General features: G+C 35.2%; 2 protein-coding genes across 2 annotated transcripts in view; both read left to right on the top strand.

The window, feature by feature from the left end:
* The first annotated feature begins 8,491 nt into the window (after nucleotides 1–8,491).
* LOC125045937 (uncharacterized histidine-rich protein DDB_G0274557-like) lies at nucleotides 8,492–9,875 on the top strand. The gene is made up of 3 exons (XM_047643537.1): nucleotides 8,492–8,496; nucleotides 8,848–8,971; nucleotides 9,348–9,875. Exons 1-3 carry the CDS (start codon nucleotides 8,492–8,494, stop codon nucleotides 9,873–9,875), a joined length of 657 nt encoding a protein of 218 aa, XP_047499493.1.
* A 5,000-nt stretch (nucleotides 9,876–14,875) lies between these two features.
* The window catches only part of LOC125045936 (uncharacterized histidine-rich protein DDB_G0274557-like), a 1,686-nt gene continuing 1,517 nt past the window's right edge, over nucleotides 14,876–15,044 (top strand). The window contains exon 1 of the mRNA XM_047643536.1: nucleotides 14,876–14,928. Coding sequence (XP_047499492.1) covers nucleotides 14,876–14,928 — 53 coding nt within the window. The remainder of the gene's footprint in view (nucleotides 14,929–15,044) is intronic.

Genomic DNA, 15,044 nt, shown 5'->3' with positions numbered 1-15,044 from the left:
AACCAACAGCTGACCCTGATCCTTCCAACAGCTACAGCTACCAGGTAGTCAACCATGGCCATCCTCACTACGGCTACCATCATGGTTATCGCTACCCCTACTATGGCTACCGTTACAGCCATCACTATGGTTACCCTTACACCTACCACAAGCACCACAAGAGATCAGCCGACCCTGAACCCGAACCTGAGCCTCATTACAGTTATTACGGATATCCTCACTACTATAAAGGATATTATCGCGGTTATCCTCACGCCTATCCTTACTATGCCGGCTATCGCTACCGCTACCGTGGATAAGGAGTATGTCAGACTTGGATTGCGGTAAGCCTTGTGATGGCCCTTACCAGATGTGTCTGATAGTCCGGTCTGCTCACACCGGTTTTTCAGGCACAGAAAGGACGGCGATCACTTCGAAGGCTACACAAAACTATCTTTGGAAAAATGGTATTTGCCAACATTAGTATGAAGATTAAAATTTTGAGAATTAACCGAATTTCTTCAACCTACTACATTCCTTGTTAAAAAAAATATATATATATATAAAGTCAACATCTACATAAAAAGTATATTTATGAATAATCTGCTATACAAGTTAAAATGAATACACTAAAGGTTTATGATTTACTCAAATTAACTGTAGACTTATCGACTTGCAAATTCGGTTTGCCTATATTACCTATGTTGTGTCAAATGAAATCAGTTCAAGGGATAAGATTTCTGGAAAGGAAATTCAATTTGCAGAGACAGCGTCCTCAGTGAGCTAAGAAAAGGTGCATCCATAAAGCTTACGGCAATTCGTCATAATTACATATATACACACACGCATATATATATATATATATATATATATATATATATATATAATATACAGATATATATTATATATGAATATATATGTACATTATATATCTGTATGTATATGTATACACTCACAGTTGTATACACTCATATATATGTATGTACAAACATATATAAACATTTGCACGCATATGTATAAATACATATATGCATATTCTCGTATATAGATGTATGTATGCATATGCATATATGTATGTATGCATATGCATATATGTATGTTTGTATATGTGTGCATGTGTATACATAGATACAATTATATATATAAACATATATACATGAATGCATATGTATGTGTTTATGTGTGTGTATTTGTATGCATATATAGAGATAAAGATATATATATAGTATTGAAAAACGAGCTAGAAATAGGGCAGATGTATAGATACATGTATAAATATTTACATATATACATAGGCTCAAATATATTTACATGTGTATATATATATGCACGAAAATCTTTAGTGACGGCTTGGGGAAATTTTATGGATTATGCTCCTCTCTCCCTCTATTTTCTACACATATATGTATACTTATACTGACAGACACACATATATGTGTGCACACATACACTACATACATACATTTATAAGTATTTATGTATATATTGTAAATCTAATCAAAATAATCATTATGATATACTGGTGTGATGAAACAGTCTGAAAAATTACACTGCAGTTATTGAAACAGTATTTGATCTAGAATCATTAGAAGCTAAACATCAACTTTAATAACAGAATCTCTTGATTTATTACAAGTAGCAGTATTGGTGTGTTTGGCAGTGGCTGTTGTTACGCACGCCGATCTCGAACCATACAAGTACAACCACTACCCCGATTACCATTACTTTTATCACCACCATGTTAAGCCTCTGGAGGGCGATGGAATGGCCAGGCATCCAGGTGGCTACAAGTTCAAGGCCTCACTAAACGCTCAGCTGACCCCATTTCGAAGCCTAATCCTGAACCAGCAGTTGATCCGAATCCCTTCAAGGGCTATAGTTACCAGGTTGTCCACCATAGCCATCATCACAACGGTTATCGCTACCCCTACTATGGCTACCGTTACAGCCATCACTATGGTTACCCTTACACCTACCACAAGCACCACAAGAGATCAGCCGATCCTGAACCCGAACCAGAACCTCATTACAGTTTTTTACGGATATCCTCACTACTATAAAGGATATTATCACGGTTATCCTCACGCCTATCCTTACTACGCCAGTTACCGCTACCGCTACCGATTAGGAAAGGTGTCAAGAATGGATTACGGCAAGCCTTGTCAGGGGCGTCACTTCATGTTAGGAGTTGGGGGGGGTGACGGGTAAATTTGCCCTGAAAAAATAATCTTTGCCCTGCAAATCACGAAAAATAAAATGCTCACTAGCTCTTTATAAGTAGCCTGTTATAAATGTTATAAATCAAGTATGTTATAAATCAAGTATCATCAACAATTAGTTTCATATAGTTATTTATATATCTTGAATACTTATCGGCTATTGAGGCAGATTTCGTAAGAGAAAATTTGCCCTGCAGAACTAGATTTTGCCCTGCAAAAAGAGGCTTTTTTAAGAGTTAGGAGGGTCGAACCATCCCCCCATACCCCCCCTTAAGTGACGCCCCTGAGCCTTGTGGCCAAATATGACTGATAGTTTGGTTTGCTCGCGCCAGTTTTTTTCGGGCACATCTCCCATACTTTGCCAAATGAGATCAGCTTGAAGGACAGGCTATCCAGAGGCAAAAGAAATAAATGAATAAATAAATGAATAATAAAAAAAGATAATAAATAAATGAATAAAAAAAATAGATAATAAATAAGTGAATAAATAAAAATGAATAATAAATAAATGAATAGTATAAAAACAAAAAAAAATAAAAATTATGGAAAAAAAAACTGAAGACCCAAAACTCACCAAACTATCCTTAGCTCCAAAATGTGGACCATGGATGGTTTTGATACTCCTAAAATAATCCCCAATCCGTGGCATAGAACTTATATGCTAATACTGGCAAATTACAAAGTCGCAAAACTATAAATTATTTTGAAAAAAAAAAAAATTAAATCAGAGACTAGGAGCGTACAATACTCTGTGTACCTTATCATACAAAATTAATATGACGGAAACTACACCTACGGCAGCCTTCTTTATAGATTCTTCCTCTTTCTACACAAACACACACGCACATATATATATATATATACATATATATAAATATATATGTGTGTGTGTGCGTGCGTATGTGTGTGTGTGTGTATGTGCGTATATATAAACACCTCTCTATCTACGCACACATATATAGATGGAGATATATAGATGTACATATACGTGTATGTATATATATGTATATATACATAAAAATATATATACATGCATGTATATGTATGTATATATGCATATATATGAATATATATATATATACATTTTCACACAAATGCACATACGCATACACACAACCACACACACGCACACACACACACAAACACACAAGTACACACACACGCACGCACGCACGCACGCACACACACATATGAATATATATAGAGAGAGAATATAAATAAACGCAAACACAAACAAACACACACACACGCACATACATACGTACAGGCACACATATAAATATATAGAGAGAGGGAAAAAGAACAAATAAACGCACAAACACACACACACATTTATATCACATACACATATACATACATATATATAATATATATATATATATATACATATATTTATTCATACACACGTGTATATATATGTATGTATAAATCTATCTATATGTATTCAAATATAATATATATATATATACACAATCATATAACTATATAATTGTATATATATAATTATATATATAACTGTGTGTGAGCGGGATTATATATAATATATATGTGTGTGTATTGTGTTCATCTCTCTATATATACATATATATGCATATATGTATGTATACATGTATAAGTACACATATATATACATTTATGTATATACAAATGTATATGCATATATATATATATATATATATAAACATATAAATGTATATCAATATATACATATTATACAATGATTATTTTATATGTATACAATTATCTCTATATACATATATATACACATGCATTATAAATATGTATATATAATATATTTACATATATATTGTATTTGTATGTGTATATATATACATTTATATCTATATAGATATACAGAAATATATATATGCATGTGTATATATACATATATACACACAAATATATGTGTATATATGCAAATATTCATATATATACATATATACAATGTATATATACATATATGTATACAAACCAATATATATATTTATACATATGTATATATAGATACACACACACATGTATGTGCGTGTGTGTATATATATATATTTATAAATATATTTGTATATATGTATATCTATATATTGATATATGTATATGCATATACACACGTTTGTATTCATACACACACACACAAACGCATATATATATATATATATATATATATATATAAACGTGTGTGTGCGTGTGTGTATATCTATATCTTTATCTGTATCTATATATACAGTACATACATATATATATATATATATATATATATATATGTATACATGTATATACGTGTGTGCATATATATACAAACACACAGACATGTGTGCGTGCAGGCGTGAGAGTCCATGAATGTTGGCATGTGAGTTTAATATTCAGGTAGGATGTATAACACCACTTTGCACCCCATATCTGAACAGAAACAAATTAATAAAAAAGCAAAAGGGAGCAGTTATCTTTCAAACACTGAAGAAATACAGTTCTATTGCTTGTTCCCATAGGGTGCATGACCTCTGCTTGTCGAAGGTCACACACAGGAGCCGTATATAAAGCGGCTTCCACAAGCAGTGAGCACACACAGTGTCCTCAGTGAGCCAAGAAGAGGTCCAGCCATGAAGCTTGCGGTGAGTTGACATCCCTGTTAACTAACGAAAAATGTCTTAGTACTTGAGAGAATACATTACATAATCCCTAATCGAACACACACATATATAGATAGATATGCATGTGTGTATATATATGCCCGCATACATCTATGTCTATATATATAAATGTATCTATTTATATGCAGCATGCATACATACATACATATAACTTTTTTCTTCCATCCATTTTGTCCTAATTTTTTATCTATCTATTCATATGTTTTATTTTATTATATATATATTTTTTAAAATAAATATCTAAGTCATAAAAATAATGTAACACTGAAATAATAGGCCTACATCGCCTTGAATGATTCATGTAAACTTTGATCAGACAAAATTGAATAATCATCATTTGTTTACTGGAAAGAGCAAGATGAAAAACATTTTTAATCGAAAACATCTCTCTAGCAGTTCTAATACTAGCCTATTTTCCAGGCAATCGCACTAGTGTGTTTGGCAGCGGCCGTGGTTACGCACGCCGATCCCGAACCACATAAGTATCACCACTACCCTTACCACTACTATCACCACTACCCCTACCATAACTACTATTCAAGACACCACTATGTCAAGCTTCCAGGTGGTAGCACCTCCTCCGTCAGTACTCAAGTCCATGGCCTCACTAAACGTTCAGCTGACCCCATGCCAGAACCCAACCCGGAACCAACAGCTGACCCTGATCCATCCAATAACTATAGTTACCAGGTAGTCAACCATGGCCATCCCCACTATGGATACCACCATGGATATCGCTACCCCTACAATACCTACCGCTACAACCAGTACTATAGTTATCCTCACAGTTACCACAGCCACCACAAGAGATCAGTCGAGTCTGAACCCGAACCTGAACCTCATTACACCTATCACAGACGTCCTCACTACTACAACAGATACTATCACGGTTACCGCAACTATCCTTACTACGCCGGTTACCGCTACCACAACCGGGGATAAGGAAGAAACATGGACTGCGACAAGGCCTTGTGGCGATGGTTCTTTACGAGATGTCCCTGTTAGTCTGGTTTGCTCACACCGGTTTTTCAGGCACAAGTAGTACAGTAATCAGTCTCAGAGGCCACATACAACTGATGAATTGTTTTTTTTTAATATCGGAATAGCTGTGCATTGTGTAAAGAATAAAGATTACATAATCTAACGCATATATGTTTACAACCCTGTAGCTTTAAAAAAAAAAATCTCAATACTACTTTGGGATTGTTAGATATATAATAATTTTTCTGATTTTTTGAGAGTCAGACTACGTTTTTATTGCGGCATTAAAATGCATACAATATAATAATACTGACAAATAATACTGCAAGAACTTGATGTGGATGAATGTCACTTGCCTAAATCACTGTGTGAATATATAAGTACATAAACAGAATACATGTGTTTATGTATTTACACACAAACATACATTGTTTATATCTTTAAACACACACAAACATATATATTGCATGTTTTCGTTCCTAAACAAACCTAAATTATAATGTATGCATTTACATATTTTTTCCGTATTTGCAGTTTCGTTTAGCATTTTCTTCAAATGAACAAAAATCTCGAGCCTGTTTGATAAAGGAGCAATTGTTTCATATAGATCAGTGTTTCCCAATCTTTTTTATGACCATAAATAGAGTCTGAACTTGTACTAGTGACTATAAATGTGTTTGTGTTTGTATACATATTCACACATTTGTATTCACACATACATATATGTAATACATGTATATATGTATATATATAGATATATACGTACAAATATACATCTATATAAGTTTATATATGTAGATATGCATATATATGTATATATATTTATATTTATACATGTAAACATACAAATATGCATATATGTGTATATACATATATATAAATATATATAAATATATATACAGAGAGATGTACATACAAATATGAATATATATCATATACACATACACAGATATATATATGGGTATATATACATATATATACATACACACACAAGCATATATATGTATATGTATATTATTCATAACCAGGCACACACACAGATATATATATATGATTATATATATATATATTATACATACATACACGCAGATATATATACATATATATAGATAACTTTATATGCACACCTATATGTGACTTTGTAATTTGCCCTTATTAGCATATACATTTTATGCCACGGATAAGGAATTATTTTTTAGGAGTATCGTAAGCATCTATAATCCATATCTTGGAGCTAAGGATAGTTTCCTTTTTTTTCCTTGGATGACACGTCTTTAAAACTGATCTCATTTGGTAAAAGTATGGGAGATGTAGTAACAAAAATAAAATACACTCCCTTGTAGGTATAATTAGATAAATTCATGTAAATCTTAAATATTTTGCCACTTTTCATATTACTTTCCGGAATTCTCTGGGAACAACAAATAATAGTTATGCGAGTATGTTTTTCAGTCTAAGAGTTCAGATATTATAATACATTTGAGTTTGGATTTCATAATAACCCAGATGTTTAATGTGGATGAGGAAATTCTCCAGTGCTGATTGCCATCTTTATTCTTTATCGTATTGATTCCCTCTCCTTCGATTAGTGATAATGGTACTGTTTATGCCCGAACAACCGGCGTGAGCAAACCGGACTATCAGACATATCTGGTAAAGGACCATTGCCACAAGGCTTGCCGTAAGCCATTCCTGACATCTTCCCTTGTCCCCAGTAGCGGTAGCGGTAACTGGCGTAGTAAGGATAGGTGTGAGGATAACCGTGATATCCTTTGTAGTAGTGAGGGTATCCGTAATAACTGTAATGAGGTTCAGGGTCGGCTGATATCTTGTGGTGCTTGTGGTAGGTGTAAGGTAACTGTAGTGATGGTTGTAACGGTAGCCATAGTAGGGGTAGCGATAACCGGTGTGATGATGGCTATGGTGGACAACCTGGTAACCATAGCTCTTGGAGGGATTTGGATCAACTGCTGGTTCAGGGTTAGGCTTCGAAATGGGGTCAGCTGAGCGTTTAGTGAGGCCTTGAACTTGTAGCCACAAAGGAAGTGCCGCCACCTGGATGCCTGGCCACCCCATCGCCTTCCAGTGTCTTGACATGTGGTGATGATAGTAATGGTAGTAGGGGTAGTGGTTGTACTTGTATGGTTCGAGATCGGCGTGCGTAACAACAGCCGTTGCCAAACACACCAATACACAGCTAGTGTATCATAATTATTATTTTGATTAGATTTACAATATGTATGTATATGATTACACACACACATATATATATATATATATATATATTAAAGAAGGTTATCGTGCGTATATGTATATACAATATATATATATATCTGTGCCTATGTATGTATGTAAATCAATCTACATATATGTATACATCTGCCTTTTTTTCTAGCTTGTCTTTATAATACTATATATTTTTTTTATTTCTATATATACATACAATTACACACATAAACATACATACATATGCATACATGTATTTATGTTTATATATATAATTGTATCTATGTATACACCTGCACACATATATTTCATACATACATATATATATATATATGAATACATCTATATAAAAGTATATGTATATGCGTATTTATGTATAAATATTTATGTGTGCTTCTGTGTATATATGTGTGTATGTTTATATAAACGTCTTGTAGGATGTCGTAGGCTCACTGAAGACACACACGCATACATTATATATGTATATATATAAAGAGAGAATAAATAAATGCACACACAAACAGACGCACACAAATAAATATGTATACACACATATATACATATATAATATATACACACGTATGTATATAAATATACACGTGTACATATGTATAAATCTATCTATGTGTATATATATACATATCTGTGTGCGTGTATGTATATATAATATATATGATTATATATATATAATTGTATATATAGGATGTATATACATAATATACAGAAACATATTGATAAAAAAAGCAAAAGAGAGCACTTATCTTTCAAAAGCTGAGGAAATACAGTTCCCATAGGGTGCATGAATCTCTGCTTGTCGAAGGTCACGCACGGCAGCCGTATATAAAGCGGCTTCCACAAGCAGTGAACACACACAGTGTCCTCAGTGAGCCAAGAAGAGGTCCAGCCATGAAGCTTGCGGTGAGTCGACATACCTGTTAACTAACGAAAAATGTATTAGTACTTAAGGGAATATACATAATCCCTGATCGAACACACACACATATATAGATAGATATGCATGTGTATATATATGCACGCATACATCTGTCTATATATATATAAATTTATCTATTTTTTGTGCTTACTTTATTTACTTATCTTATTTATTTTGTTAATAGATATATAAGATATACAATTATGTAGCACATAAATAATAGGCCTACATCACCCTGAATTATTAATGTTAACTTCGATCAGACAAAATTGAATAATCATTTATTTACTGGAAAGAGTAAGATGAAAAACATCAATTTAATCGAAAACGTAGCAGTTCTAATACTAGTCTATTTTCCAGGCAATCGCACTGGTGTGTTTGGCAGCGGCCGTAGTTACGCACGCCGATCCCGAACCACATAAGTATCACCACTACCCTTACCACTACTCCTACCACCACTACCCCTACCATAACTACTATTCTCGACACCACTATGCCAAGCTTCCAGGTGGCAGCACCTCCTCCGTCAGTACTCAAGTCCATGGCCTCACTAAACGTTCAGCTGACCCCATGCCAGAACCTAACCCGGAACCAACAGCTGACCCTGATCCATCCAACAGCTATAGTTACCAGGTAGTCAACCATGGCCATCCCCACTATGGATACCACCATGGATATCGCTACCCTTACAATACCTACCGCTACAACCACTACTATGGTTATCCTCACAGATACCACAGCCACCACAAGAGATCAGTCGAGTCTGAACCCGAACCTGAACCTCATTACACCTATCACAGACGTCCTCACTACTACAACAGATACTATCACGGTTACCGCAACTACTATCCTTACTACGCTGGCTACCGCTACCACAACCGGGGATAAGGAAGAAACATGGACTGCGACAAGGTCTTGTGGCGATGGTTCTTTACGAGATGTGCCAGTTAGTCTGGTTTGCTCACACCGGTTTTTCGGGCACAAGTAGTACAGTAATCAGTCTCAGAGGCCACATACAACTGATGAATTGTTTTTTTGAATGTCGGAATAGCTGTGCATTGTGTAAAGAATAAAGATTACATAATCTAACGCACATCTCTTTACAACCCTGTAGCTTTAAAACAAAATGAAATCTCAATACTACTTTGGGATTGTTATATATATAATAATGTTTCTGATTTTTTGAGAGTCAGACTACGTTTTTATTGCGGCATTAAAATGCATAGAATATAATAATACTGGCAAATAATACTGCAAGAACTTGATGTGGATGAATGTCACTTGCCTAAATCACTGTGTGAATATATAAGTACATAAACAGAATACATGCGTTTATATATTTACACCAAACATACATTGTTTATATCTTTAAACACACATCACACACAAACATATATATCGCATGTTTTCGTTCCTAAACAAACCTAAATTATAATGTATGCATTTATATATTTCTTCCGTATTTGTAGTTTCGTTTAGCATTTTCTTCAATTGAACAAAAATCTTGAGCCTGTTTGATAAAGGAGCAATTGTTTCATATAGACCAGTGTTTCCCAATCTTTTTTATTTTGACCATAAATAGAGTCTGAACTTGGACTAGTGACTATAAATGTGTTTGTGTGTATATACATATTCACACATTTGTATTCACACATACATATATATAATACATGTATATATATGTACAAATATACATATATATAAGTTTACATATGTAAATATACATATATATGCATATATATTTATATTTATACATGTATACATACATATATGCATATATGTGTATATACATATATATAAATATATATACAGAGAGATGTACATACAAATATGTATATATATATATTATATACACATTCACAGATATATATATGGGTATATATACATATACATACACACACAAGCATATATATGTATATGTATATTATTCATAACCAGGCACACACACAGATATATATATAATTATATATATATTATACATACATACATGCAGATATATATACATATATATATATATATAGATAACTTTATATGCACACCTATATGTGACTTTGTAATTTGCCCTTATTAGCATATAAAATTTATGCCACGGATTAGGAATTATTTTTTAGGAGTATCGTAAGCATCTATGATCCATATCTTGGAGCTAAGGATAGTTTCTTTTCTTTTCTTTGGATGACCCGTCCTTAATGCTGATCTCATTGGGTAAAGTATGGGAGAAGTAGAAAAAAAATACACTCCCTTGTAGGTATAATTAGATAAATTCATGTAAATCTTAAATATTTTGCCACTTTTCATATTACTTTCCGGAATTCTCTGGGAACAACAAACAATAGTTATGCGAGTATGTTTTTCAGTCTAAGAGTTCAGATATTATAATACATTTGAGTTTGGATTTTATATTAACCCAGATGTTTAATGTGGTAAGGGAATTCTCCAGTGCTGATTGCCATCTTTATTCTTTACCGTATTGATTCCCTGTCCTTCGATTAGTGATAATGGTACTGTTTATGCCCGAACAACCGGCGTGAGCAAACCGGACTATCAGACATATCTGGTAAAGGACCATTGCCACAAGGCTTGCCGTAAGCCATTCCTGACATCTTCCCTTATCCCCAGTAGCGGTAGCGGTAACTGGCGTAGTAAGGATAGGTGTGAGGATAACCGTGATATCCTTTGTAGTAGTGAGGGTATCCGTAATAACTGTAATGAGGTTCAGGGTCGGCTGATCTATTGTGGTGCTTGTGGTAGGTGTAAGGTAACTGTAGTGATGGTTGTAACGGTAGCCATAGTAGGGGTAGCGATAACCGTTGTGATGATGGCTATGGTGGACAACCTGGTAACCATATCTCTTGGAGGGATCTGGATCAACTGCTGGTTCAGGATTAGGCTTCGGCATGGGGTTAGCTTAGCGTTTAGTGAGGTCTTGAACTTGTAGCCACGAAGAAAGTGCCGCCACCTGGATGTCTGGCCACTTCATCGCCCACCATGGATATCGCTACCCTTACAATACCTACCGCTACAACCACTACTATGGTTATCCTCACATCAGTCGAGTCTCAACGCGAACCTGAACCTCATTACACCTATCACAGACGTCCTCACTACTCCAACAGATACTATCACGGTTACCCCCACTACTATCCTTACTACGCCGGTTACCGCTATAAGGGGATAAGGAAGAAACATGGACTGCGGCAGGCCTTGTGGCGATGGTCCTTTATGAGATGTGCCTGTTAGTCTGGTTTGCTCACACCGGTTTTTTGGGCACAAGTAGTACAGTAGTCTTAGTGGCCACATAAAACTAATGAATGGATTTTTTGATGTCGGAATAGGTATGCATTGTATAAAAAATAAAGATTACAAATTCTAATGCACATCTTTTTACAACCCTGTAGCTTTTTAAAAAAATGAAATCTCAACTCCACTTTGGGATTTTTTTTTATATATATAATGTTTTTTTCTGATTTTTGAACGTTTTTATTGCGGTATAAACAAAAATCATAGAATAAAAAAATATTGACAAATAATACTGCAAGAACTTGATGTGGATGAATTTGACTTGCCTAAATTACTGTGTGAATATACAAGTATATAAATAGAATATATATGTCTATATATTTACACACAAACATACATTGTTTATATCTTTAAACACACATCACACACAAACACATATATCATCATCATTTGGGAGCTAACGCCGGCAGGGGCACATAGCTGCATCCACTCTTTGCTTCCACCTACGAGGGTCCCTCATGGCGAACCGCCAGGCAGCGGCCCGGCCCATCTCTAGCTTCTCATGACAGGTTTGATAGATCTGCCCAAGCCACGACTTTCTCGGTCGTCCCACAGGCCTCCTCCACCCAGGTTTTTCTCGGACAGAGACAACCTGGTGGGCAGGGTCATCCTGCCGTAAAGTCTGAGTTGGCGATCGCGGATGCTGTGAGACGACCAGAGATAGCCTCAGCAAAACCCCGGGCACACTCTTCCTCCCTCAATCTGTCCAAATGAAACACCCTAGGGTGTTCATTTGGGCAACAGGGGGTTCTAAAGTGGACCTGTAGAGTAGTTACAACTAATCTATGATCAGTTCCACAGAACTCGGCGCTTCGATACACCCTGCAATTCTGGAGGATCCTTGATCGAGTGCTAACGAGAATGTGGTCGATCTCTTTGGCGACACTACCCATAACGATGCGGGTCAGAAGGCTGATACCAGGAGCCAGAAATCCTCAATTTCTGGGACCTAGCAAAGTCACGGAAAAGGAGGCTATTCTCGCTGCCAAAAACAGCTCTTGAGATATGAGGACCGATAGACATCTCATAGCCAGCTCGATCGCAGCCAGATACCACCCAGATGTTATAGATGGATAAGGAAATTCTCCAGTGCTGGTTGCCATCTTTATTCTTTATCCTATTGATTCCCTTTCCATCGATTACTGATAATGGTACTGTCTATGACCGAACAACCGGCGTGAGCAAACCGGACTATCCGATGTATTTGGTAAATGACCATTGCCACAACGCTTGCCATAATCCATTCCTGACATCTTCACTATCCCCGGTAGCGGTAGCGGTAACTGGCGTAGTAAGGACAGGTGTAAGGACAATCGTGATACCCTTTCTAGTAGTGAGGATGTTTGTAATAACTGTAATAAGGGTCAGGTTCGGGTTCAGGGTTAGTTGATCTCTTGTGGTGCTTGTGGTAAGTGTAAGGTAACTGTAGTGATAGTTGTAACGGTAGATATAGTAGGGGTAGCGATAACCGTAGTGAGGATGGCTATGGTGGACTACCTGGTAACTATATCTCTAGAGGGATCTGGCTCAACTGCTGGTTCAGGGTTAGGCTTCAGCATGGGGTCAACTGAGCGTTTAGTGAGGTCTTGAACTTGTAGCCACGAAGGAAGTGCCACCACCTGGATACCTGGCCACCCCATCGCCCTCCAGTGTCTTGACATGTGATGATAGTAATGGTAGTAGGGGTAGTGGTAGTACATATATGGCTCGAGATCGGCGTGCGTAACAACAGCAGCTGCAAAACACACCAATACACAGCTAGTATATCACAATGATTATTTTGATTAGATTTACAATATGTAAGTATATGTGTACACATATATATGTGTGTGTCAGTATACGTATACATGTGTGTAGTAAAGAAGAGGGAAAGAGGAGCATAATCCATAAAATTTACTCTAGCCACCACTAAAGGTCTATGTACATCTATGTACATATATGTATACGTCTTCCTTTTTCTAGCTTGTATTTATAATACAATATATTTTTAGCTCTCTATATGCATGCAATTACACACAGAGAAACACATACATACATATGCATACATGTATATGTTTATATATATAATTGTACCTATGTATACACCTGCACACATATATTTCATACATACATATAAATGCATACAGCTATATAAAAGTATATATATATATGTATTTATATATATATGTGTGTGTGTGTGTATGTGTGTATTTATGTATATATGTGTGTGTGTTCATATAATCGTCTTGTAGGATGTTGTAGGCTCACTGAAGACACACGCATACATTATATATGAATATATATAAAAAGAGAATAAATAAATGCACACACAAACAGACGCACATACATATATGTCTACCACATATATATGTATGCACACACACACACACATGTGTGTATATATATATATACATGTATAATATATATACACTTATATATATACACATATATACGTGTACATATGTATAAATCTATCTATCTATGTATATATGTGTGTGTGTGCGTGTATGTATATATAATATATATGATTATACATATAATTGTATATATAGGATGTATATCATCACTTTGCACCCCATATTTGAGATATACATAATATGCAGAACCATATGGATGAAAAAGCAAAAGAGAGCACTTATCTCTCAAAAACGGAGGAAATACAGTTCTAATTGATGTTCCAATAGGGTGCATGAACCTCTGCTTGTCGAAGGTCACACACAGGAGCCGTATATAAGGCGGCTTCCACAAGCAGTGAGTACACAAAGTGTCCTCAGTGAG

This window comes from Penaeus chinensis, chromosome 38 (genome assembly GCF_019202785.1).
Source record: "Penaeus chinensis breed Huanghai No. 1 chromosome 38, ASM1920278v2, whole genome shotgun sequence".
Taxonomy (NCBI): domain Eukaryota; kingdom Metazoa; phylum Arthropoda; class Malacostraca; order Decapoda; family Penaeidae; genus Penaeus; species Penaeus chinensis.
This window is presented reverse-complemented; position numbering and strand designations above follow the sequence as displayed.